The 25,037-nt window shown below is 30.8% G+C and overlaps 6 protein-coding genes across 12 annotated transcripts; 3 read left to right on the top strand and 3 right to left on the bottom strand.

Moving 5' to 3' along the window:
• The first annotated feature begins 50 nt into the window (after positions 1-50).
• On the top strand, positions 51-3,541 carry LOC143194472 (putative ATP-dependent DNA helicase DDX11-like protein 8). Of its 3 annotated transcripts, none has more exons than XM_076401316.1 (13): positions 51-323; positions 391-582; positions 632-883; positions 977-1,143; positions 1,206-1,453; positions 1,506-1,772; positions 1,823-1,950; positions 2,014-2,331; positions 2,380-2,580; positions 2,639-2,873; positions 2,924-3,054; positions 3,100-3,315; positions 3,381-3,541. In XM_076401316.1, exons 1-13 carry the CDS (start codon positions 51-53, stop codon positions 3,402-3,404), a joined length of 2,652 nt encoding a protein of 883 aa, XP_076257431.1. In that variant the 3' UTR covers positions 3,405-3,541. The 3 variants fall into 3 exon arrangements, with proteins under 3 accessions (XP_076257431.1, XP_076257432.1, XP_076257433.1); XM_076401317.1 differs by having other exon boundaries at positions 3,372-3,541; XM_076401318.1 differs by lacking the exon at positions 3,381-3,541 and having other exon boundaries at positions 3,107-3,275.
• On the bottom strand, positions 3,405-5,249 carry LOC143194476 (tRNA pseudouridine(38/39) synthase). 2 transcript variants are annotated; one of them, XM_076401324.1, is made up of 10 exons: positions 5,228-5,249; positions 5,047-5,159; positions 4,879-4,994; positions 4,615-4,816; positions 4,355-4,561; positions 4,156-4,303; positions 3,951-4,098; positions 3,740-3,883; positions 3,548-3,690; positions 3,405-3,489 (listed from the first exon to the last, which is right to left on the bottom strand). In XM_076401324.1, exons 1-10 carry the CDS (start codon positions 5,247-5,249, stop codon positions 3,419-3,421), a joined length of 1,314 nt encoding a protein of 437 aa, XP_076257439.1. In that variant the 3' UTR covers positions 3,405-3,418. The 2 variants fall into 2 exon arrangements, with proteins under 2 accessions (XP_076257439.1, XP_076257438.1); XM_076401323.1 differs by having other exon boundaries at positions 3,951-4,303.
• Positions 5,250-5,288: 39 nt separating this feature from the next.
• Positions 5,289-7,686, top strand: Usf (upstream transcription factor usf). The gene is made up of 4 exons (XM_076401325.1): positions 5,289-5,434; positions 5,590-5,747; positions 6,212-6,453; positions 6,577-7,686. Exons 1-4 carry the CDS (start codon positions 5,406-5,408, stop codon positions 6,928-6,930), a joined length of 783 nt encoding a protein of 260 aa, XP_076257440.1. The 5' UTR covers positions 5,289-5,405; the 3' UTR covers positions 6,931-7,686.
• Positions 7,687-8,754: 1,068 nt separating this feature from the next.
• On the bottom strand, positions 8,755-10,195 carry LOC143194478 (programmed cell death protein 6). Of its 2 annotated transcripts, none has more exons than XM_076401328.1 (5): positions 10,057-10,195; positions 9,750-9,806; positions 9,589-9,695; positions 9,220-9,488; positions 8,755-9,076 (listed from the first exon to the last, which is right to left on the bottom strand). In XM_076401328.1, exons 2-5 carry the CDS (start codon positions 9,791-9,793, stop codon positions 8,975-8,977), a joined length of 522 nt encoding a protein of 173 aa, XP_076257443.1. In that variant the 5' UTR covers positions 9,794-9,806; positions 10,057-10,195; the 3' UTR covers positions 8,755-8,974. The 2 variants fall into 2 exon arrangements, with proteins under 2 accessions (XP_076257443.1, XP_076257442.1); XM_076401327.1 differs by lacking the exon at positions 10,057-10,195 and adding an exon at positions 9,916-10,046.
• On the top strand, positions 10,017-11,639 carry Alg-2 (Apoptosis-linked gene-2). 2 transcript variants are annotated; one of them, XM_076401329.1, is made up of 5 exons: positions 10,017-10,151; positions 10,341-10,502; positions 10,564-10,670; positions 10,748-11,016; positions 11,071-11,639. In XM_076401329.1, exons 2-5 carry the CDS (start codon positions 10,447-10,449, stop codon positions 11,170-11,172), a joined length of 534 nt encoding a protein of 177 aa, XP_076257444.1. In that variant the 5' UTR covers positions 10,017-10,151; positions 10,341-10,446; the 3' UTR covers positions 11,173-11,639. The 2 variants fall into 2 exon arrangements, with proteins under 2 accessions (XP_076257444.1, XP_076257445.1); XM_076401330.1 differs by having other exon boundaries at positions 10,066-10,157.
• Positions 11,640-12,051: 412 nt separating this feature from the next.
• On the bottom strand, positions 12,052-24,703 carry LOC143194474 (uncharacterized). Of its 2 annotated transcripts, XM_076401321.1 has the most exons (7): positions 24,385-24,703; positions 21,789-21,968; positions 21,403-21,724; positions 14,205-14,450; positions 13,917-14,150; positions 12,388-12,619; positions 12,052-12,337 (listed from the first exon to the last, which is right to left on the bottom strand). In XM_076401321.1, exons 1-7 carry the CDS (start codon positions 24,569-24,571, stop codon positions 12,185-12,187), a joined length of 1,554 nt encoding a protein of 517 aa, XP_076257436.1. In that variant the 5' UTR covers positions 24,572-24,703; the 3' UTR covers positions 12,052-12,184. The 2 variants fall into 2 exon arrangements, with proteins under 2 accessions (XP_076257436.1, XP_076257437.1); XM_076401322.1 differs by lacking the exon at positions 13,917-14,150.
• Positions 24,704-25,037: the final 334 nt, after the last annotated feature.

The raw sequence follows: 25,037 nt of genomic DNA, 5'->3' as shown, positions 1-25,037 counted from the left end.
ATCGGTCAAAAATATCAAAAAATATATAAATATTTTCAAAAAACATCGATATGTCAATGTATTTTCGGCATCTCCAAGTCAAAACATCAAATGGCGGGAAAATAAACCGGTTAGGTTGCTGGTTTATATTTTTTCTATGGTTTATATTTATGGTTTATTTAAATAAAATGGAGAACCTATCGCTTCTTAATGAAAATCTGAAAGAAGGTAATGATTTTTCATTTCCTTTTACACCCTATGATATCCAATTGCAGTTCATGCAAAATTTATATGCTGCTTTAGAAAACAAACAACTAGGAATATTTGAAAGTCCCACTGGCACAGTAAGTATATAAAGCATACTATTTTGATACAATTACATATATTCAAAATGTATCAATATACTTTTAGGGAAAATCGTTAAGTATCCTTTGTGGTGCGGTTAAATGGTTGAAGGATCATCAAGAATATGAGAAAGTATCTTTACATGAAAAAATAGAAGCTCTTGCTGATAAAAAAAAAGCCTTATCTAGTGACGACACAAATTGGTTTGAAACACAATCACAAGAGATAGAAATCACAAGGAAATTACATGAATTAAAAGTATTATTTTCATTTTCATTATTATATTTCTATAATGTATTAATTCTAGATTGAACAGAATACATTAATTGACTATGAGAAAAAAATTGAAAAATTTAAAAAAGGAAATTTGAAATCAGTAAGGGTTAACTCTAAAAAATCAAATACTAAGAATAAAGAGCCACCAACTGCTAATGAAGATGTTAAAGAACTATCTAAAGATATTGAAGATGAAGATATAATATTGGAGGAAAACAATCAAGATATACTTAGTGAGGAAGAATCAGATGAAGATGATATTACTACATATCATCCCACACAGGTAATATATATATATATATATATATATATATATATATATATATATATATATATATATATAGAAAAAAGCATTTTGTAAGAAATTTAAAAACAGGTAATCATAGCTAGCAGAACCCATTCTCAACTTACTCAGTTTATTGGGGAGATTAAGAAGACCTCTTTTTCTAAAAATTTAAGAGTTATTTCTCTAGGTTCAAGGCAAAATTATTGTATTAATTCTACTGTAAGGAGACTCAACAATATGACCTTAATTAATGAAAAGTAAGTTATAAATAATATAATCTAATAAAAGTGTATAGACATTGTGTATGTGTGTTTAAAAGATGCTTAGACATGCAGAAAAAGAAATCTGCTAGAGTAATGGCCAGTGAGGATGGAAAACCAGTTAAAAGACAAAAAACTGAAAATTGCCAATGTCCGTTTTATAAACAAACAGGTATAGAAGAGTTAAGGGATTTTGCTTTAAATGAGATACATGATATAGAAGATTTGGTTCATGTTGGTAAAGAATTGTCAGCATGTCCATATTATGCCAGCCGTAAAGCTGCAGAAGATGCAGAACTTATATTGGGTATTTTGAAACTTGAAGTTTTGAAAAAAAAAACTTTTTAAAATTTTTTTAGTACCTTATAATACACTGCTTCATAAGTCAACTAGAGAAGCCAATGGAATAAGTCTGAAAAACAATGTAGTTATTATAGATGAAGCACATAATCTTCTGGAAGCTTTAGCTCAAATGTATGGTTCTGAGGTAAACTATCCTCAACTTTATTATGCTCTTCATCAAGTAAAATGTTACAAAGAGCGATACAATGTGATGTTTTCAGCTAATACTTTACGACATGTTAATCAGTTGATTTTTGTTATTAATAAATTATTATTAGCTCTTGGTTAGTATATATTTTCAAGATATTTAATGAACTAAGGCAATTAATTTTAGATAAGGATGTTAAAGAAGATGTTGTCGAGATATCAACACTAGAAAGTTTTGTTGTTACAGCGGGAATAGAGCAATATAACTTTTTCAATTTAGTAAAATTTTGTAAAAACAGCAAGATAACACAAAAAGTTTGTATTGTTACTAATTATTTTTGGTATTATTTGAATAAGAAATATTTGAATTTTATGTAGATAAGATCATACTCTCTAAAATATTCAATAGAGAATGAGATGACCAAGAAAAAAATTGTTAAAAAGGGAGTAAAAGATTTCTTGAATAGCATTAGTAGTAAGGGGGTGCCTGAAGAAAATAAAGATGAGAAAGCGACATTTCCAATGCCTAATAACCCTCTTTTGCCAGTAGTATCTTTTTTGGACACTTTAAATTATTCACATACAGATGGTAGGATATTAGTATCTAAGACAGCTGATAAGCAATCATCTAAATTACAATTTCTACTCCTAAACCCATCATCAAACTTTACTGATATAGTTTCTGAAGCAAGATCAGTAAGTATCAAAAATGTATTGCAAACATTTGCTAATATTTTTTTGTAGGTGATTGTTGCCGGTGGTACTATGAAGCCTTATACAGAATTCAGAGATCGACTTTTTATCAATTCAGGTGCATCATCTGACAGAATTATTCAATATTCCTGTGATCATATTATACCAGCTGAAAATATTTTACCCATAGCAGTTACAAAAGGGCCAAAAAATAAAAACCTGTTATTTAACTTCAGCAATCGCTTGTTAATGGTACTCTAATTTATTAATAATCTAATACTCCACTTACTATTTGATATCAATTTTCTAGGGGGAATCTTTAAAAACAATTTTAATAGAAACATGTGGTCATGTTAAAGGTGGAATAGTGGTTTTTTTCCCATCTTACAATTATGAGAACTGGGTCTATGAGCAAGTAAAATCTATAAATTTTGGGAGACCTTTGTTTAGGGAACCTCAGCACTCGGGTTTAGTAGATGAAGTTTTGCAAAAATACTCATCAACAATAGAAAAATCATCTAATGCTTTATTGTTTAGCGTCGTTGGTATGTTCATGTAAATAAGAATTCCTATTACAGGTTTTAGCTTATTTTAGGTGGTAAATTAAGTGAAGGATTAAACTTTAGTGATGATTTGGGAAGATGTGTGATAGTAGTAGGCCTACCATATCCAAATGTTAATGCACCAGACTTGAAAGAAAAGATGTCTTATTTGGATAAAACTGAGGTGAGTTTGATTATTTCATATGCATATTATAAAGTCAAATGCTAGGGCTCAGGTGCTGGACAAAAATTCTATGAAAACCTGTGCATGAAAGCTGTGAATCAATGTATAGGCAGATCAGTAAGACATAAAAATGATTATGCTACAGTACTACTACTTGATCAACGTTTTGCCAGGGCAAACATCCAGAAAGCATTGCCTGACTGGATTCAACGTTCCTTTAAAATATGTGATTATAGTGAAACATTTACACATATTAAAAAGGTAAGACACACACGTTTTACCTAAAAAAAAATTGTTTCATCTTCCTTTTATAATAGTTTTTCCAGGAGAGAAGAAAAAATACTCCGTGATTAAGAAGCTTCAATTATTTATTTTTTGATATAATTTCAATTCTATTTCGTTTTGAGTAATGATGTATTTTATCTTCCAAACTTTCTGTAAAATATATATCGATTATTATTATTGTATAAATATAATTATAAAATAATCTAACCGCATTTTTGTCTTTTCAGGACTGGAACATATTTTTTTGGTTTTACTCCTGTTAATAAGTTTTCCGTTAAACACTTGCAAATTAATTTAGGATATTTCAACTGTGTACTTATTGAGCATATGGCATCTTCAACCATCGCTTTCCTAAAAGTTTCATATAAAGTACTAAATAAAAAAAATATATTAAAATTACTTTATAGACATAAATGACCACATTTTTCGTAAGTTTTCCGAAACTACTGTTAAATTTTCTTGAGAATAATTCCACTTTACATTTTCATAGTCACACTCAAATAAATTCAGGGGTACTTCATTTGCCATTTGATAATCAGGTTTTCTACGCAAACAGCATTAGTACTGTAAATATAAAAAAATTATACCATTCTATTATAAAATTATTCTACCTTGGATTCGCTTTTATATTTAACAATTCTTGAATAATTGAAGGTTCCTCTTTCTTTAAACCTATTAAAAACAATATTGAAACCATATAACGTATTTGGTGCCAAAGAAAGGCATTGCCTTTAATAATTGCAACATACATAGTGTATTCTAAAAAGTATATGTGTATATAAATATTAAGAGACTTGGAAGACCACGTTAATTTACCATTGACTTCCTTACTCTCATTTAAGAGGTCTATTTTAAAATCAATTATGTTACGAACAAATTGCACTACTCCATTACCTACATCCATTTTGCAAAAATTTCTAAAGTCATGACTACCTATAAAGAATTTTGATGCCTCCCTCATTCGCTAAAAATAACAATTGAACAAAACAAATATCATCTTTGTATTTTAGCTTACATTAATGTCTAAATTTCCTTTTGGAAAATAATATCTATAAGTTCTTGATGTGCAGTTGAATCTTGAACTAAAGTCACTAGGTACTGGTGCCCATGCTATGCACTTTATGAAATCAGGCAGTACTCTGTTTAAAACCTTACAATAATCAATTTCTGTGCTAGAATCATCTGGGTTAGAAAGATTACTTCGAACATCAATTGAAATAGTCTATAAAATAACATTTATTCAAAATTAAACTTTAAAAATAATAAACATCTTACTTGACCAAATGAACTAACACCTTTATCTGTCCTACCACATCTGTGATAATTTGATGAACTTCTATCTTTTATAAGACAAGTTTTGGTTAAAGCATCAAATAAATAATATTCTATGGTATTAATAGTGTCTTCTTGAGTTGCAAAACCTTGACAATCCCAACCAAAGTAAAATAATTTTATAAAAATATGTCGAAACATATACCTGTTCACAAAATAATACTCAATATAATATACAGCAAAATTTAATGGAAACATATATCTTACTTAGCATAGTCAATATTTTTATGAACTTGCTTCATTGTTCCATTATTCGATTTGGAAATAATATTCTGTAATTGCATATTATGAGCTTCCAAACTTTGTATTTTTGCTATAAGATCCTAGATATTGAAAATAAATATTTTCCAGTAATAATAATATAAAGGTCATTACCTCCTTTGATAATTTATTTAATTCATCAATTGATAAATGTTTAGGCAACTTTTTTATTTTTGCATTAATTTCCATTTTTTTATTTAAAAAAATGCATATAAGAAAACAAATACCTGAAAACACGTTAGCTTATATTTTCAAAACCATACTACTTCATGACTACAGTGATAATTCTAGTTACTTATCATATATGCAAATTTCATTCGTGGCTAACAATCATATAGAAGTATGTTGATGACAACCATCTGTCATTTGTCATTGTTAGAATATTTGTAGCATCACATGACCTGTTTTGTTCCCGTGACCAAAATCGTACTAAAATTCAAAATATTTTGAGAAAATCCGGGATATTCTACGATATGGACATTTTAGACCCATTAGAGAGAAGGTACAGCGTTACAATGCTTTTGAGCAAGTTTCACCTAGAGTTGCGAGTTATATAACGCCTTTGACAAGGTCAAAGTAACTCAGATATTGTTTGATAAATAGTTCTAATACGCTAATTAGATAAACACGACAATAATGATAGCTGTGTATTTTTAGTGATGGTGTCGAATTAGAAGAACCGAAAGTGATTTTAACTAATATTAAGACTAATATGGATAGTGAGGATGAAGAAACTTCTGTTGAACATTTAGCCCCTCAAACGTTATTGGAAACACCAGAAAGTGAAGTGCAATATTCTATTAGGTCGCCTGAAGGTAGGTATATATCATTTCTAAATTTTCTATATAATTATTGATTGAAATATATCATCAACCAACAAAAAATTTTGTTGTATTAAAATGTGTCACTTGGTAAAACATTCAGCTTTTTCTAGATATCACTCATAATAAACATATTTTTGTTTATTTATTTAACCTTTGTTTTTATTTGCATGGAATTTGTATTATTTTACTGATGAAATGAAAATTATTTTTTATGGTATTTAACCTATATACAATTATTTGGATTAGGCTCAACACTTATATTTGTTCAGTTTTTTTTTGTCTGTCAAAAATGATGACTATGAACGGATAATAGAATATGGTTTGAGGTACTGGTTATTATCAGTGTAACCTTGCTGTATCGTGGTAAAAAAATACACACTTCTGATATTAATGTAGCTGTATGTAGATGTCTATAGTGTCTTAAAAGAGTGCTGAAACCCTTAAGTTTTTTTAAGGTTCTATGATTACCTACAGGGTATTGCAAGTAGAAAATGGATCAGATCCCACGCAGTATGTATCAACAACTACAAATTACCCAACCACAACAACTTTACCACAAGTTATATCAGGAAGTAGCTTGAATGGACAAATATATGTTATCGGAAATCCTGATGCCTATACCTCTCCTAGTGGAACTAGGCCTATTATACCTAGATCAACAGTAATAGATAATTCAGTTGTAGTACAAGTTAAAAAGGTAAATAATGTTAGATCAAACCTATTTCTTCATCTTTTTTAAACATAAATTAACATAATAACAATGCATATACATCATGTGTTTATTATTATGTCATTATAAATAACTAGTTTGTTGATATAGAAGGATGATAAAAGAAGAGCCACCCATAATGAAGTAGAAAGGCGAAGGCGGGATAAAATTAACAACTGGATAGCGAAACTAGCAAAAATAATACCAGAGAGTCCACAGGATGGTAAAGGAAATGGCCAGTATGATGGTCATTCAAAAGGAGGTATATTAGCTAAAGCCTATGAATATATTTTTGAATTGCAAACCAAAGAAACGCGTTTAAATGCCTGTTTAAAAGAAAATAAAAAACTCTCTACTTCACTGGAACAACTGAAACAGAAAACTTTTGCTCTTGAAGCAGAAAACAAGGAGATAAGGGATATTTTGAAAAAACATGGTATAGAGTTTTCAAGTAGACCGTCATAGCTCGTTTTATTTAGTGTCGTTATAAAAATGAAATTATTTGAAATAAGAGTATGTCGGTATTGTCACATGCCTTATTAATGTATCTCTTTCAATGATTAGGAAATATTTTTTCTAATTTCAGTATGTTTCATAAGAGACTTTAGATTATCAGATTGTCTAGATGTGACTGAAAACTTTTTAGGTTTTTCACACCATTTCCAGAAATTGAATGAATGCCTATATAGTTTGTTCTATACAATCTAATAATAACATGTGCAATTTACTTTAAGAAAAAGAGAAACATACTAATAAAATAAATTAATTGTCCAATATATATGTGATCAATATAAAAGTGATTTTAGACATTTTTTATATGTAAGAGAAATAAAATATTTCCCAATCGTACCATTTACATGCAAATCAAAGGGTTAGTGCTGTAAAAATCGTTGGAACCTTGATACCTTAAACAATAATGATAAAAAGTTATTTAAAATTTTTATGATATCTAGGATGTATTAGTAAAGAAAAATATAGCGAATTGTTTAATTTTTAATATTATTTTTAGTTAACCAAATATTCTTTTTTCAAATAGTTTTTGTCTCCTATATTTTTTTAATTATTATTTACTGTAGCTAAGATGAATTGTTATTTTTACTAATTTTTTTATTATGCTGTTGTATTTTACCCAAAATAATCTTAAATATTTATAAAATCAGTGAAATATATTACGTTAAATTACTATGTAATTTCTGTTAATAAAAAATTCAAACGTATAAAGTTGTTTATAGATGAATCAACAATCAAACTAACTACTAATAATAGGTTTAGAAAGTATTGGGTTTATCAATCTGTCTGCAGTATTCAGTCAAATACCGCATTCTAAGGTATCTTAGGATACACTTATTTGTAACTTGTCTGAACTTTACACATATTTGCATATATATTAACTAGTTTATTAATTATATATCAGGAATATATTTTAAGTTCGTAACAATCAAAATCAATTATTCAAACGTAAATTGTTGCAGGTAGTCTGATACTCGTTGATTCGCAACGAGTATCAGATCATCAGCTAAACAATCGTTGAAAAATATGTTTAAAATGAGCGATATTTTGGTTTTTATGACGGTTCTATGAATTTAATATTAATAACAATTTTTGTACATGAACAAGCTGGACGTTTAGTTTTAGATTATTAGGTTATAAAAAAAATTGATGGAAAAATGTATCAATCTAGAGTTAATTCACATTTTATTTACGCCAGAGTAACAAAGAAACATCACGTAAAATACAATAACAAAAGCGTTACAAAATAAATATTACCTAAATTTAAGATATTACTATTAATATAAACACTTTCTTGATAGATTAAATTAACATTGATCCTCATTATTTTAATTTCTTTAAAGAAAATATTTTAAATATCGCAGCTACAAATGTTATGATTTCGCCCTGTAACTCTTGACATGGTTGGAAAAGATAAGATCATGACCATAGAGTAGTATAACACTATAGTAGTATATAATAATATATATGGTCATGACTAATATGAAATCATGCCATTATCCGAGTTTTTTATTGCCATAAAATTTAATATTCTATAATGAAAAATACTTTGTGAAAACGTTATGTTTTCAGGAAATAATATATATTGAATTTGAAGCTTGTACATTCTACTGGCATCTGTAAGTATAGGTGCATAAGCATTATAAATAGGCTTGTGAAATCCTTGTGGTATTATTTGTTCGGAAACTGCAGTAACATTCACGATAATTAGGATTTTAAGATAAATTAAAGCATGTAAATACATGCACTTACATAAAACGTGTAAAATAAAAAACTGCATCATATATGAAATATATTTTAAAAAATGTAGGAAAATCATGATACATAGGATAGTATATACCATTAAATTTAGATTAAGATTTTAATTAATATTAATGTATATCATTTTTGAAGCAAAAATTACAATATTTATGCAATATCATTCATAAAAAATTAATACAAATATCATTTTAATCTTCATAGAACATGAGCTGACAAATTACGATATTCTTTATTATGATTACATTTTTAAACTTAAAACCATTCCTAGAAATTGTTCATAATGAATGGTAATGACACCATCTTGATCTGTATCATATTGTCTAAAGGCAGATGTCAATGTCTGTAAAAAAACATATTTTTCACTAATAATTCAAAACTATCCATAAAATGTATATGAAGAAAGTTAACATTACTATAGGAATATCAGATATTATAAATTATGACATAGTAGATGTAACAGATAGCGCCACTGATAATACTTACATGTAATACTATACAAGCTTGGATGAAGTCATCAAACAAAATAGTTCCATTGCCAACCCTATCAAATTTTCGAACTAAGGTATTCATTAAATTATCAGAAAGATTATATCCAAATGTCGTTAGCGCCGTTTGTAATTCACTTTTATCAATATTTCCTGAGTTATCCCTGTCAAATGATTTAAAACAATTTTGCCAATCTGTCACGTATTTCCACAAAGCACCGAAATCATCAAACCCTATTTGACCCCTATTTTGCCGGTCAAACATACCTTTAATCAAAATATGTGTCGATTAACAGAAGTTATATGTACCATATCTATTTTATTTTAGCGTTTGTGATTAATTATTACAAATGTATTAAAAACATACCAATCATCAATCGCACCGTCTCGGGATTAAACGGACTCCAGGTTCCGTTGGACAAAGCTTGTTGTAACTCTGAAGTATTTATAAACCCACTACCATCTCGGTCTACACTGTTAAAATAATTTGGTATGTATATAAACTGTGTGCTGAATATTCCTACTTACCTTCGAAATATTCCCCATAAAAATTCTTGGTTGGGTAGAGCCATAGTTCTTTCCTGTCTGAAAGTAATATCAGTAGTAGGTTAGTATAAAAATATGATATATTTGGTAAGATAAAAAGGGCAAGTTGTTTATTCAATAACTTAGTACATATCAAATGTTTTTTAACCTCAATAAATGAAACATCTTATGGCCTTGACATTTTATCTTGTATATTAAGCCCTATATATGAAAATAATTTATAACCATTAATATGTATACATGACTTCCAGTATCTCTAATAATTTCTAATCTCTATAATGTGGCTCACCGTGTGGATCTCCACAATCTTAGTTTTAAATTTCTAAGCGTAGTTATTTACATTGTCTGTTAATCTTGTGACATTAAATTAAAAGTACATACAACGTTAGTGTTCGTATTCATTTATTTTAATTTAACTTAACACACCTATAAACAATATTTTTTTATTATAATTAGTAAAAATATGATTTTTCAAATTTAAACAAATTATTTTTGTATTTTATACTATCCTGAAAATATCAAGAACATAGTTTCCTATATTATTTTTCTATGTTTCTTGTGTTGTATTTTTAGATGGCGCGTAATTAGTGAATTACATCATTTTATTTGTCAGTTTCTCAGTATTTGTGGATATCCAAGTAGTGGCTGAGTAATATTTTTTATATATTTTTACAACATAATGGCATTTCAATCTCCAATGCCCAGTAGAGAATTTTTATGGGATGTATTTCAAAGGTATATTGTTGCTATGGCTGAAATTTAATAAGTAATCTAAGCAGTTATTGTAAACAATTAGGGTTGATCGGGACAGAAGTGGCTTCATAAGCGCTGATGAACTACAACAGGCATTATCCAATGGTACTTGGAGTCCATTTAATCCTGAAACAGTTCGTCTAATGATTGGTAATAGTTAGTTTTTATTATTTTACTCAAAAAATGATGTTTGTTTTGTAAAGGTTGGTTAACTAAGAATTTTTCAGGGATGTTTGACCGTCATAATAAAGGACAAATCAGTTTTGAAGATTTTGGAGCATTATGGAAATATGTAACAGATTGGCAAAACTGTTTTAGATCATTTGATCGTGATAATTCAGGAAATATTGATAAAGAAGAGCTTAAAACTGCTTTAACATCTTTTGGTTATAGATTGTCTGATAGTCTAGTAAGTACTATGGTTAAGAAATTTGACAGGCATGGAAATGGAACCATACTTTTCGATGATTTTATACAAGCCTGTATTGTACTTTATGTGAGTAGAGTCTTTTATTTAATTTAAAGTAGTTAGTTTTTGTTTTTGTTGCAGACACTTACATCTGCTTTTAGACAGTATGATACTGACCAAGATGGATATATAACAATTCATTATGAACAGTTCTTAAGTATGGTGTTCGGGTTAAAAATATAATTTTATTTTTATCATTTACTTGTTATTTAATCTTTTTTTATGTCAGTTTAATTATATTCCATAAATAATGTAATTATTCTTGATGTTACTTCCTAATTTTAGTTTTTGCAAGAGACACAATTGATGCCATAATTTATATGGAAAATATACTTAAAGATCTGTGATAGAAGTGGGTTTATATATATTATGGCAAAACTGATGATTTTTAGTAAAAACTAAAATATAATTCAAAATTTTAAGTGCACGAAAGAAGTGTTTTCATTAAGAAATTTAGCTGTTTATATGAACACCTGTTTTTCTATAAATCATTGTTAAGCATTCCATAATTCAGCCTAATTAGTATTTTGCCAAACTTTACAAGACTACATGATTATTACTGCATATTATGAAAATGCATTATGTGCTTATATTTTGTACAAGAAATGTCACTAAATATTATCTATTTTAATAAATGTTTTTTAGGATAACTTTTGCTGTATTATTTAAATCATATCAGCCTTAGTTGGGCTAATCAAATTTACATTTTTTTTATTCTTACCTTAAATAGCATTTTCTTTTATAACAATATAGCCATTTTATGCCTTGAAATATCATGACACAAAATCTGGTGAGTGATTTGAGAGATAAACTGATTGAAAATCCTCGATATATTAAACAAAATGATGTCATAAATTATGGCTTAAAATTAAGACTCTTGCATTTTGGGGATTTCAACGACTTTTAAAGGCATTTCGTACCATTGTTATATTTAATTGATGATTGATATGATAAAGATTGATAATTCTTTTACATAGAAAACTGGGTTCTTGCAGAAGTCTCATCTATAGTTTCACAAACGTTTAACCTTTGCAGACTCTTGATTGAATAAAACAAACAGTCCACAATGATAATAAATAATATTATATTCTTTCTCTTTCTAAATTTAAACTATTACAGTCTTTTAAAAGATATTTCTTTTTCAACAATATCACAAATATATCTCTTATTTTGTGATTATTCTTAGATATCAAGACTATTTGTCAGGTAGATATTGTTCCATATTTTTAAGATGATTGAAGAATGCATCCTCTGGTGGACCCAGGCCGAGAATAATCCATGCGGTAAAAGCCAAGAGAGCTCTCCACAGAGACAAATGATTCCAAGTTTTCAACTCAGAGAGGGTCATCTGAAAGATGAAAAATTAAAATTTTATGTATAATACTTATATGAATTTACCTGACTATCGCCATTGTCACTAGTGGTAATATTTAACAAGGCTGAATGATTTCCGCCAACATTACCAATAGAGCTGTGGTTTTGATAGGCGAGCAGTGACAATTTCTCGTCATATACAGCCGTTGAAAGATGAACCATCATACATACTACATAAGTAATTAGTACAAAACAACATTTGGTGTTTTTACAAGTTCCATTTGCATCAGTAGAGTTGATATGAGCGATGTCGATTCTGAAAAAATAAAAGAAATTCATGTATAATAACAGAGAAGTAATTTTTCTATTTTGTGATCAGATTGAGATATCAACTCAACTATTTCAGAAGAAAAAAGTTACCATTATTATACTGAAACAACTTGTTAATTGTACATTGACAAGCCAAAATAGCTTTTAAAAAGCATTTTAGAGATTACTAGGACTTTTAAAAGCATTTCGTACCATTATTTTATTTGAGCAGTGATAATTATTTTACATAGAGAATTATATTCCTGCAGAAGCCACATAGTTTCGCAAACGTTTAACTTTTTTTTGAAATCTAACGGTGATTGTCGGATCGATCTTTTACTGCAAACATTATTGTGAAATTTTTGTTTTCAGAATTTAACAATATTGTAAAGTAAAAATTAATTTTTTTAACTTTTGATCTTGTTAGGTAACGTTACTTCTGTCCTAAGCTAGCTATTTATAAAGCTTTATATAATTTAAAGCGATTTGTGTAACACTTATCACACATTAAATTAAACTCTATATTTGCAGTATAAATAAGTCTCTGCCATTCGACAAAAAAAAGAGGAAGTAATTAATTAGTAAAAATTGTTTAATGTTATATTGTAAGATTGGACATCCGTCAATAACCTTATACCCTTAAAATATTAGTAATTTTGTCTGTTCAGTAATTTTAGAGAGTTCTTGTGTTATTTTTTTTGATTCACCTCTTTAATTTGAGAAAATGTACAGAGGCATTGATTCTAATTAGAGGTTGAGAGGGATTTTGGGATTGAAGAAACTGAATTTGATGTCGAAAATAAAAGAATACACCAAAAAAATCGAGTGTTCGAGTGATGCCGAATAGCTAACTCAAATCGAACTAAACACTGATATTCGAATAAATGAACAATATTCATAAATCGCTCAAACGGAAAGCGTCACTTTCCTCGTTGAACTCACGAGTTATAGCTCTTATTTACTGTTATTTTCCTTTACCCTTTACTATCTAAGTAGCACTAACATCATATGAATTTTGTTGATTCACGGGTGACCTCAAAAGAAAATTTTCAGTAGAAGATAAGGTTGGATTATTTAACAATAGGTTTAAAAAAGTGGCGGAGATTTATTTACACTCCCAGTAAATTGTGTATAAATGCTACTAACACTTAAGCATACGATATACCATGTAATAGTTTCTTCAGACGATTTTCCACGAGATTCGACGAAAGATTTTCATGAACCAAAATAAAAAAATGTAAGTAGAATGTAGCTTGGACGTTTAAAATGATACTTGTATATTTATTTTTTTAGCTGGTACTTACCTGTCAAAAATTGAAATCAAACATAGAACACATAAAGCGAAAAATAAGCCGACATAGATGTCGCTGTAGTAAGCGTAATGAACTAGAAATGCGTGGTCCTGATTTTGAAAATTACAGACTATGTACAGCCAGTGACCTAATCCAAGACCACCTAACAGCCCGTGGCAGAGATTTGAGAATCTTATCCACCACTTTTGGAAACAAATGGCAATTTGTATCGGGTACATTGTAGGTCTACAAAAAATCACGGTCGACAATTTTCGCTTTATTAAACACTTTTTTGTTTACCCTTTGTCCAGATTACTGAGAGAATCTAGATCTTGAGCCGATTGTCTACTCAGGGGTACAGTATTCGATTTGGAAGCCTCTTCAAACCTGGATTTCTTTTGCACATATATTTTATCTGATCTTCTAGGACTTTTCCTTGTTTTTTCGTTTTTATTTCCGAAATCCTCCATGCTGTTTTCGAAAACGTCATCTTGAAGTTCCTCTAACGCCAAAGTTATGTCATTTTTCAGTTGGTGTTCGTCATCCCTGAAAAACAATCAGATTTTAAGGTAAGATTTTAAATAATTAAATTTACACACTATGTTTTTAATAACCAGATAGTTATTAATATTAAAGAATTACATGGGTTTGAACTTTTTAAGGAACTTATTGCAAAATTATTGGCAACATATTGATGTTTGGAACGTTTTTCTAATGTTTGAAGTATTTTGGAGAAAAAAAGTATGCGAAGACGTCCACCCATAAATCCCATAAATTTTCACTGTTATTTTAATTCGATCACTACTAATTTTAGAGGGAAATACTTGCTGATATATTTTTTTCTCATCAGCGTCTAGAATCTTGGTTTGGGTGAATTTTACTGTAAATGAAATAACACCAAATTCAATTTTATATTTCCTACAGGAGGACTTAGTTGCTTTTGGGAGGCTTATGTTTAATAAATCATGTTTTACATCATGTAACTATATATACTTTTTTCTTCTTCCTTTTGGTATCAATATTTGAATATCTCATAATTCCTGTTCATTCTGTATTAATTATTTGCTATCCTTATTAGAATCAATGCAATATTATATTAATATTTATACAGTATTTTATTACGGTTATTTAATTGAGTGTTAAAAACGCATAACAGATGCGGGTATCTGCCTCTCAGCAGACCTAAAGTGTAGTGAATACGCGTTTACGCGTCTAGACAAAAAGACTGCCTTTCATTTTTATTAGTGTTTTAAAATTATTTTCCCTAATTTTACAACAGTCCTTTTGAAATTCATTTATAGTATTTTTGGTCAAAAACTAGTGGAAAAAATAACGTAAGTGAAAAATGATGTGCGTGAAATAAACAATGTATTTATTTTATTTTTTAACCTCTGGAAGTAAATAAAATAAAATATTAAAAATCTAAAAATGGCAAACCACAGCGATTCAACCAAATCACCTGCACACTTTGATATAAGATTAGAATAATCAGCAATAACGCAAACTCCACCATCAGAATGGATTACAGTCATTAACAAAAAACGATTGAGAAGCCCAGAAGAAGAAATCGCGAGAAAACAAACAAGAATCAGTGACTATTGGTTACAGAAACCAATAGAAACAAAAAACATCTTTAGCAACCTGTCGGAAGAAATTGAAGAGAATATACAACCAAGCCCTGAAAAAGTTGTTCCCAAACCGCCACCAATAACAGTCTATAAGGTAGGAGTAAAACACATCCATGACCTATTGAAAACCATTACTACGAACTACACAATTAAAACAGTGAGCTATGAAACAATAAATACCAATTGTTCGAAGCGGAGCACTTTAAAGTTCTAGTAAAAGAATTAGATGAAAGAAACACCCAATACCATACATTCAGGCCAAAATCCGAGAGAACATTTAAATTCGTGTTAAAAGGATTAACACCATCAAGGTAGCACTAGCTGAAAAAGGCCATGAGGTCGTAAATGTTCACAATATACGACATCGCACGACAAAAAACCTCTGCCTATGTTCTATATTGATTTAAAACCTAATGGAAATAATAAGGCGGTGTATGAAATCACCAAATTGAAAAATAATATTAAATGCGAACCACCACATATAAAAATACACAAATACACAAATAAATACCACAATGCACGTGGTGTCAAGCGCTCGGGCACACAAAGACTTACTGTCGCAAATCATATAGATGCGTAAAATGTACAGGAGAACACAAAACAGGAGATTGTACTTGTAAAGTTCGGGATGAAAAAGTGAAATGTGCTGTAACGGAAATCATCCAGCGAACTACAAGTGTTGTGTAGTTCACAAGCAACTACAGCAGAAACTCTATCCTGCCGTAAGGGAAAAAAGGCATCAACAGCAACAAAAACAATCCACACCTATCAGTCTACCCACCAGACCAAGTCAACCAGATATAACTTATGCCCAAATGGTTGAAAATGGTTAGATGGCTAGATTAGAAAACATGATAGCCAAACTAATGGATCAAATGAGTACGGTGCTTGGTCTACTCACAACTGAACACACAATGGACTCCAACAACACGCCAGGGAACTAAAAATGTTCGTAACTGAACAATATACTGACGTTATGATGGTTTCTGAAACACACTTTACGGACAAACATTATTTGAAAATTCCTAAATATAAACTTTATCATACAAATCACTCTGATGATAAAGCACATGGAGGTACAGCCATAATAATTCTAGATGATATAAAGCATTTCGAAAAAGAAAAATTCCGCAAAGACTACCTGCAAGCCACCAGTATAACCATAGAGGAAGTCCATGGACCATTAACAAGTTCTGCGATTTATTGCCCACCCAAACATAACAAGGCAGAACAATTTCAAGAATTTTTCAGTACGCTAGGTAATAGATTTATAGCCGGAGCAGATTATAATGCAAAACATTTAATGTGGGGTTCAAGAATAATAACATCAAAAGATAGTGAACTGCTAAAAGCAATAAAGACAGATAACTTACAACATATCTCTACTGGTGAACCAACATATTGGCCTTCAGACAGAAATAACAAACCAGATACAATAGATTTCTGTATTACAAAAAATATTGATCCAAAACAGTGTCAGGCAGAATCATGTTTCGACCTGTTTTCTGATCATTTACCAATAATAGTAACAATTTCTTCAGAAATTACCATCAAAGAACTGTGCAAAGTTCTTTGTGCAATAATAGAACTAACTGGTTCTCATTTAGAGAAAACTCCGAAAAGACCGAAACATCTCTCTAAACTTACCGTTACAAACTGAAATGGATATAGAAATAGCAGCAATAAACCTTACAAAATATGTACAGGAGGCAGCATATTCCGCGACTCCTAACAGTGAAACATTTCTAAGAAAAAATACACATATATCATGTATAATACAGAAAAAGATAGCAGAAAAAAGGAAGTTACGACGAAATTGGCAACAGCAAAGGACTGAAGAGAATAAAAGAAAATTTAATACGGCAATAAAAGAGCTGAAAGAACTAATCCAAATTGAACAAAACCAAGGCATTCAAGAATACCTAGAAAACTTGACATCAACTGAGGCTACAGACTATTCGTTGTGGAAAGCAACAAAAAGCTTTGGAGATCCCAGCAGCATAACCCACCTATTAAAACAAACGAAAATAATTGGACGAGAAGCAAAAAAGAGAAGGCCGACATTCTCTCAAAACACTTAAAAATGTTTTTAAACCTTTCCAGTCTCAGCTACATAAAGATGGGGAAAATAAAATTACTAGCTTTCTAGATTCGCCATTTCAAATGGATTTACCGCACGAGAAATTAACGGTCAAAAAAGTTAAACAAACAATAATGAGAGAGATTAATATTAAAAAAGCTCCTGGTTATGACTTAATTACTCGTAAAATTTTAAAAGAACTCTCAGAAAAGGGTATAAAACTATTAACATTTATATTTAATGCTATGCTACGGATTAATTACTTCCCTAGTATCTGGAAAGTAGCTAAAATATTAATGATTCTTTAACCAGGAAAAATACCGGAAGATGTGACCGACCTATAAGTTTATTACCAATAATCTCCAAAGATTTCGAGAAATTATACATAAAGAAGCATAATACATAAACTATATAATAGAAAAAAGAAAAACTATTCCAGAACATCAGTTTGGCTTTCGCAATAAGTATGGGACTATAGAACAAGTGCATAGACTTGTAAACAAAATAAACACTGACCTAAATGCCAAAAGATATTGTTCGCTTTTCTAGACATATCTCATGCTTTTGACAAAGATCGCATACAGGCTTGCAGGTTAAACTAAAGAAACTTCTCCCTCGTCCGGACTATTAGTTACTAACATCGTATCTCACTGATAGACATTTTATTGTAAATCAAGGCGATGAACATATCGAATTAAATCCCATATATTCAGGAGTTCCGTAAGGTAGTGTATTGGGTCCACTACTGTATCTTCTGTATAGGGCTGATCTGCCAACCACAAAAATAACTACTGTGGCAACATATGCAGACGACACAGCAATCTTAGCATCCCATGAAATCCAGTCACAGCATCAATAATCCTACAAACCCACCTGGAGCAAATACAATTATGGTTGAAGACATGGCGCATTAAAGCCAATGAAACAAAATCCACGCATATAACGTTTACCCTGCGTAGAAGAACATGTCCACCAGTGAATATCAATCATCATCAACTCCCCCAAGCAGAGCACGTTAAATATCTTGGTATGCACTTATATCGACGCCTAACCAGGAAGAAGCCTCTCTAAACGGAAACAACTTGGACTCAAATTATATCAAATGTATTGGCTCATCGGGCGCAAATCCAAGTTATCATTAGATAACAAGGTATTGCTGCATGAGTCTATACTCAAGCCCATTTGGGCATATGGAATCCAACTATGGGGTACCGCTAGCAAATCTAATATATTCATGATTCAACGGCTCCAAATAAGGTGTTGCGTGCCATTGTTGATGCTCCGTACTATATTTCAAATAAAGTGATACAAGGTGATATTCCTCTAGAACCTATAACGAGTCTAATTCAACGTGTGTGAAGTACTTCGAAAGAGTGTCAGTGCATCCCAATGTACTTGCTAATCAGCTAAATATGCGATGTGATCGTTTAAACGTTTAACACCACCTGATCTGATTACTGGACATATGTAGACTTTACAATAAGCTTTAGAATAAAACTAATTAATTAAGATAATATTTTATACAGAAGATTACTTAATGAAGTGATTTTCTACATGCCATGTATATATAATATAGAAATAAGAAATACTTATTGCCAATAGGGCAGATTGTAGAATCACGAAGAGTAATAATTAAAAAAAAAAATTAACTATGAATTTGTCTTCATCTTGATTTATTCTATACATTACTATTGGTCTCATTAATGCTTTTATGGTATTATAGATTCTTAATTTAATTATTTTTCAAATACATTATTTTTTAAATAACATATTATTGGCTTAAATCCTCTGTTTTTTTTTTGCATTTGTGCTGTAATACTGTCCACTGACTTGAATTTGACTTTTTGGACTCTGAATAACGAGTGAGACAGGTTGGTCTATTTTTACCCTCAGTGTCGTTTTGTATCGCCGTTGTTGCCTTTTCTTTCCGTTAAATACAGTAATATTTTCAAGCAAATTAATAGTTTTTGTTTTCTATACCCTTTCACTTATTTAACTTGTGTATCTGCTTTGTACTAATTGTTAATACTGCATCAGTTGTTGATTCTTCTTATATCTTCTATAGTTTCTCCGTAATTCCTGTATCATGGCTGATTTCACCACTGGAATCTGGGTATTATTGGCCATGAATTGGTTATTGGTCTTTTCAATTATTGCATCTTATGTGAATTTTGCCGAATTGGAATACTTGTTTGTGATTTATTTTTTTTAGATGCTTGCGTGTGTTGTGATTATTTTGCCACTTTAAAAAGAAATGAGAGAATGGGAGAAATTGGCCCAATATATCTTTAAAATATTTTCTATAATATTCCATAATATTTTCCTAAATTTTGGCAACATTCTCGCACTTCTTCGGTATTAAGAAACTGTGTACAAGCGAGACTCGCATGAACATGATCGATATGAACAAATGGTAACCGGAGGCGTTTTTTTTTGTCAGGTAGCTAATGAAAAAACAATGCTGAAATATTTCGAAATCGTATTTTTAGTCAATTCATGTAGTAACAATTTTATAAAATTTATATATTTCCATTATTTTACAGTTCCTTTTGTACAATAGCATCATTTTTTGAATGTAATTGTAATTTGCAATGAATAATGTAATTAAATAATAACTCGCTTCTCTTGATATTGAAAACAAATGTAAAATTGCCCAAGTTTACAAATTCTGCTCAACTTTTCGACACGAGCAGATGAGAACCATTCTTAAGGTTATCCCCTGAACTCAGATCTTCAATGCTTGCGTCAAGATTGGTTCTAGTTTTCGAATTGAAGAATGGTGGCAGCGCTGCGCTCTTATAAGAGCTGTAAGCTGATGACGTTGCATTAAATATCATTTAGAACTTGTTGTTGTGTTGTGATTCTGCTTCGGAATGTGGGAAAAGCGGAGGCAATGTTGCAAATGCCATTCTAAGTGCTTTTGTCATGTTTATGGATGTTATATGTGTGGTAAACGTGGAAAAATCATGACAAATGTACTTAAAGATGCCTGCCTGCTATACTCTGGTCTTGCTGTAGTAAACATTGATAAGCCACCCATTGCGAATTTGTTCAACTATAAGTGCAATAATGCCCGAAGAATATGGTCTTCATCATCGGTGAAAGTGATTTCGGTATGGGTGAATAGCATTAATTTCCCAAAGTGAACTTGCGATGATTCGCGATCTGAATTTCTCGAAACAAAAAGCAGAGTTGCTTGCATCGCGTTTGCAGAAATGGAGACATTCTGATCCTAAAACATGTTACTCTATACAGAAATAGAAAGTACACGATTTTGCCGTTGGTCAAAAAAGAAAATGACATGTGTTTCTGCAATGATATCAAAGGTGTATTTGATTTTATTAATACATGAATACACATACGATCCAAATGAATGGCGTTTGTTCATAGATGGTTTTAAATGCAGTTTGAAGGCGGCTGTACTCCACATTGGAAATAAAAAAATCACCTATTCCGATTTCTCACGCAGTACAAACTAAGGAATGCTACGACACAATTCCCACAATTGTCGCTAAGATTATGTACAGTGAGTAAAGAAAATTTAGAGTGTCGCATGAACAGGCATTCTCAACACTTAAACCTATTTCGGCTGGAGTTCCACAACGTAGTCTCTTGGGACAATTTCTATCTCTGCTCTATACTGCTGATATCCCAACAACAAAAGAAGCAGTACTTGCTGACGACACAGTTATAACGGCAAAAGATGCTCAATTTTCCTTATAAAGAGCTTGTGGTTGCTCAGGCTCAAAATCGTGTATATTTTTTTTATTTTTGGATAAAACATAATTACCTGTTTCTTGTTTTGTGTTTCCTTTTTGAGGTATTCCCCGCAGATCCCGGCGATATTTCTCTACGTTTCTTCTTGCTTTTTCTCTTTTCTTTCGGAATCATCATCTCTCTGCTGTCGCCTATCCCCGTTTCCGAATCTCCGTATCGCTTCTTTCTGGATTTTGACTTTTTGTTCGACCCGTTCATGATATCCTCGGGATCTCTCGAATTATAAATGTCTTGGAGGGCGTTGTATGCATTTCTTTCATCGGTGTCCATTTGCGAGTATTCCTTGCGTCTTCGGTAATGCTTTTTCTCTTCCGGACTGAGTAGTTCTAAGTTCCCTATTGGCGTACAATAATCGTGGAGATTAGTAATAAAATCTTAACTATAATTTTCAATATCTACCTGAGAGCTCCTCAGGCATTTTTTCATCTTCATAGAAACTAAGACTTTGGGGTCTGGACTCAGTGAAATGAGAATGCTTGTTGATGTCTCTTTTCATTTCTGTTTCTATTAGTGCCAGAATTTTGGAGTTTATTTGAGTTTCGCCATCTACGGAGATTTCTCGGCTCGGTGTATGAAGCACTGAAACATTAACAAAAAAATAAATGATTGAATGTTAGATTCAAAGAAATGTGTCGATTATTCAACAATTAAGGCGCAACAAATCATTTTTTTAAATAATGTAGGTAATCTGGGTTAAAGATGCCGAAAAAAAATCGATCGAAGAAGCCTAATTTTACTAACTGGGACATGATTAAACTTATAATGTAAGAACAAATCAGTTCAAACGTCAGACCCTAAAGTATAGACGATCTTGAACAGCAGACCCGAAACATAATTGAATAAATTCGGTCTGCTGCAAAAGGAGCTACCCGAACATCGAGAGTGAAATAAGAATATAAGGTAAATTAGCCCCTTGAAATTAGGGAATTGATAAAAGAAAGACAAAAAGCTAAAAGAGTGCGGCTTAGAACCAGAAATGTTGTAGATAAAACAATATTTAATAGAATAAGTAATCAGACAAATCAAAAGATTAAAAAATATTAACACAATTGTTTCGAAAAATATATAAGTGAATTACGCTCGGAAGTAGACAAAGATTATTCGCTATGGAAAGCAACAAATCTTATTTGACAGTCCGATGTAGCTGTATATCTGATTTCTCTAATGGAAGTTTTTACAGAAATTGACAATAACTTCAATCCTAAATAAGCTCCTGGAATTGATGATATTTCACCTGGGCTATTGAAACAGCTGCCACGAAATCTGTTTAAGACTGAAGCATGATCTGGGATTTTTTAAGATAGCTCAAATAATTTTGTTTAAAAACCTGACTGGTAGAGAATCTGGTAGAACAAGTAGGATCTTACAGACCGATTTGGATCCCGAAATCACTACTCAACAATACACCAAGTAACGTAAAGAGTAAAGAAAGTTTGTATATAGGCTCTTTCGAAACACTAGGTGAGGATTGGATTTTCACCATTATTTCATGAATATTTAATTTCTGGTTTTGGTGATCAGAATAAATCATCGATGTCAGAGACAATAGTGAAAAAGCCTCACGAAAATTACAATAAGCAAGTGACAATATAAATAATTACACACAAGCTTGGAAAATAAAAATTAACGAAAGTAAATCTGTGCATGTGCAGTTCACCTACAATCAGACCGTACCAAGCACCTATTAGATTAAATAATACTATCATTCCATATAGCAACAACGCTAAATATCTCGGAATGAATCTTGATGCAAAACTTTGCTGGAAGGAATATATAGAGAAGAAAAGAAAAGAACTGGAATCGAAATATAGGAAAATGCACTGGCTAATTGGAGGAAAATCACAATTATTATGCTATTATATAAGCAAATACCGAAACTTATATGGACATACGGAGTTCAATAATGGGGATGTTCTGCAAAGAGTAACATAAATAAAATACAAATTTTTAAGAACATAGTCCTGAGAGGTATTGTGGACGCACCCAAATACTATATGACTGATTACTTACATCGAGACCTTCAGATACCCAGTGTCAGTCAAGAAATCAAGAGAATTGCCATGGGGCATTCTCATGAGGATATTGAAATATTGCAGCTTTTGGATACCACCAAAACAGGACACAGACTCAAAAATCAAACCATCTGATTTTGTGTAGTGTTGTGTAGTGAGGTACATATAATAAAAAATACAGCAGTAACATGTATAAACATTATTTCACCAGATACTGAGATAGGGCCGATAGGTTCTCCTAGTTATATATCTAGATTTAAGTTATTATAAAGACAAATTGTAGGTTAGACGGAAACGACTAGTAACAATGTAATAATTAAATAATAAAAAAAATTGTATGAAAGCTCTAAAAATTAAGTCTTACATCTAATATTTTAAATTAATATAACAATCGTGATCTAAATGTAATGATGTTGCCAAAAGGTTACCATAAAGTTAGTGAGTACGTCAGTTTTTTATGGGGTTAGATCATAATGAGGCCATGACATAGAACTAATATTATCGGAACTTGAATGATGCTGGTGATGATCGAAACATTAACAACGAAATTATTTTGATATAAAGTATATTCGACACTAAACAAGCAATAAAGAAACATGATATAATGTTTAATTTAGATTCAATGCTCAATTTTTTTGTGGTATTTTGACAAAAAGACGTCTTATAGATATTACGTTTTCTGAAAATAACTTTTAGATAGTTACTTAGAGAAGAATATTTATGAGTCTTATTTACTTATAGAGTACATATGACGTTTATGACTGTTTAATAATTATTTTTTAAATGAAAAGATCATTTATTTAAATTAAATTTGTATAATGAATTTACAAAGTATTTTAAAGTTTACGTCTTCGTATATAAAACAATTGTTAATTTATTAATATTATAAAAGCACTTTTGTTAAACTTAATAGCTTAACGATACTTTTTCAAACAATGTGACTTAGTAAAAAAGGTAGTTTTGATGTCAGGTGATGTGCTTACCATTATAGTTTTCATTCTTATCACTTTTAGATACCTCCAAATTATCCTCTGAGTTTCCATAATCGTTTTCCGAGCTGGTAGCCGACTTGATTTGTTTATGCACCTGTGCCACTATCTCCTGCTTCATATTATCCTCTTTCTGTTTGTGTTTCCTCGGCCGTGGGGATAGTTTTACGCTACCGCTCATATCGTCCGCGTTTTTACGGGCACCCACACACTGTTCCACTTGATCGATCGGCGGTATTGTGGGGTCACGACCTTTCCAAACTACCTTTCGCACCACTAATTTTCGCTGGCAATTGCATTTTTCCTATGTCGATTTTTGTTCACTGCGTCTCCGATATCTCGTTTAAATACCAACATCCATTATAGTGGGTTTCGACCGTCACAAATGACGTCGGTCTGGCGTAAGGCCGAGCGTGAGGGAACACGCCAGTAGAGTAGGAAGGAATATAATGCGCAGGACCGCCCTGAATTCCCTTTAAATTGTGTAAAGGGCAACTTGATATTTTCTCGTAATGTTTACTTGCTAAATGTGACAGACTGGATTTATTTGTGGAAACATGTATTGATTTTGGTGTTTTTATTCATGTTTTGAGATATAATTAGAAGATAGGATATATAAAAAGAATACGTTGTCTTGCGGATTAAAA

This window comes from Rhynchophorus ferrugineus, unplaced genomic scaffold (genome assembly GCF_030347505.1).
Source record: "Rhynchophorus ferrugineus isolate W39M unplaced genomic scaffold, kcgeb_rfMv2 rfM3, whole genome shotgun sequence".
Lineage (NCBI taxonomy): Eukaryota > Metazoa > Arthropoda > Insecta > Coleoptera > Curculionidae > Rhynchophorus > Rhynchophorus ferrugineus.
The sequence above is the reverse complement of the archived record's forward strand: the minus strand, read 5'-3'. Positions and strand labels throughout refer to the sequence as shown.

What these genes read in the sequence shown, in the direction of transcription:
- LOC143194472 (XM_076401317.1), top strand. Translation starts at nt 51, where the DNA reads ATGTCAATGTATTTTCGGCATCTCCAAGTCAAAACATCAAATGGCGGG. An exon ending in ATGACCTTAATTAATGAAAA is followed by an intron (nt 1,144 to 1,205) that starts GTAAGTTATAAA and finishes TGTGTTTAAAAG; the next exon opens with ATGCTTAGACATGCAGAAAA. An exon ending in ACAGCAAGATAACACAAAAA is followed by an intron (nt 1,951 to 2,013) that starts GTTTGTATTGTT and finishes AATTTTATGTAG; the next exon opens with ATAAGATCATACTCTCTAAA.
- LOC143194476 (XM_076401323.1), bottom strand. Translation starts at nt 5,249, where the DNA reads ATGAAATTTGCATATATGATAA. An exon ending in GAAATTTGCATATATGATAA is followed by an intron (nt 5,160 to 5,227) that starts GTAACTAGAATT and finishes ACGTGTTTTCAG; the next exon opens with GTATTTGTTTTCTTATATGC. An exon ending in CCTGAAAAGACAAAAATGCG is followed by an intron (nt 3,490 to 3,547) that starts GTTAGATTATTT and finishes TATATTTTACAG; the next exon opens with AAAGTTTGGAAGATAAAATA.
- Usf (XM_076401325.1), top strand. Translation starts at nt 5,406, where the DNA reads ATGGACATTTTAGACCCATTAGAGAGAAG. An exon ending in TTCTATTAGGTCGCCTGAAG is followed by an intron (nt 5,748 to 6,211) that starts GTAGGTATATAT and finishes AGTTTTTTTAAG; the next exon opens with GTTCTATGATTACCTACAGG. An exon ending in TTGTAGTACAAGTTAAAAAG is followed by an intron (nt 6,454 to 6,576) that starts GTAAATAATGTT and finishes TTGTTGATATAG; the next exon opens with AAGGATGATAAAAGAAGAGC.
- LOC143194478 (XM_076401327.1), bottom strand. An exon ending in GACGGTGCGATTGATGATTG is followed by an intron (nt 9,489 to 9,588) that starts GTATGTTTTTAA and finishes TTTTGATTAAAG; the next exon opens with GTATGTTTGACCGGCAAAAT. An exon ending in AAGCTTGTATAGTATTACAT is followed by an intron (nt 9,077 to 9,219) that starts GTAAGTATTATC and finishes GTTTTTTTACAG; the next exon opens with ACATTGACATCTGCCTTTAG.
- Alg-2 (XM_076401329.1), top strand. Translation starts at nt 10,447, where the DNA reads ATGGCATTTCAATCTCCAATGCCCAGTAGAGAATTTTTATGGGATGTA. An exon ending in AACAGTTCGTCTAATGATTG is followed by an intron (nt 10,671 to 10,747) that starts GTAATAGTTAGT and finishes AGAATTTTTCAG; the next exon opens with GGATGTTTGACCGTCATAAT. An exon ending in AAGCCTGTATTGTACTTTAT is followed by an intron (nt 11,017 to 11,070) that starts GTGAGTAGAGTC and finishes TTTTTGTTGCAG; the next exon opens with ACACTTACATCTGCTTTTAG.
- LOC143194474 (XM_076401321.1), bottom strand. Translation starts at nt 24,571, where the DNA reads ATGAGCGGTAGCGTAAAACTATCCCCACGGCCGAGGAAACACAAACAG. An exon ending in TAAGAATGAAAACTATAATG is followed by an intron (nt 21,969 to 24,384) that starts GTAAGCACATCA and finishes TTAATGTTTCAG; the next exon opens with TGCTTCATACACCGAGCCGA. An exon ending in CTCAGTAATCTGGACAAAGG is followed by an intron (nt 14,151 to 14,204) that starts GTAAACAAAAAA and finishes GATTTTTTGTAG; the next exon opens with ACCTACAATGTACCCGATAC.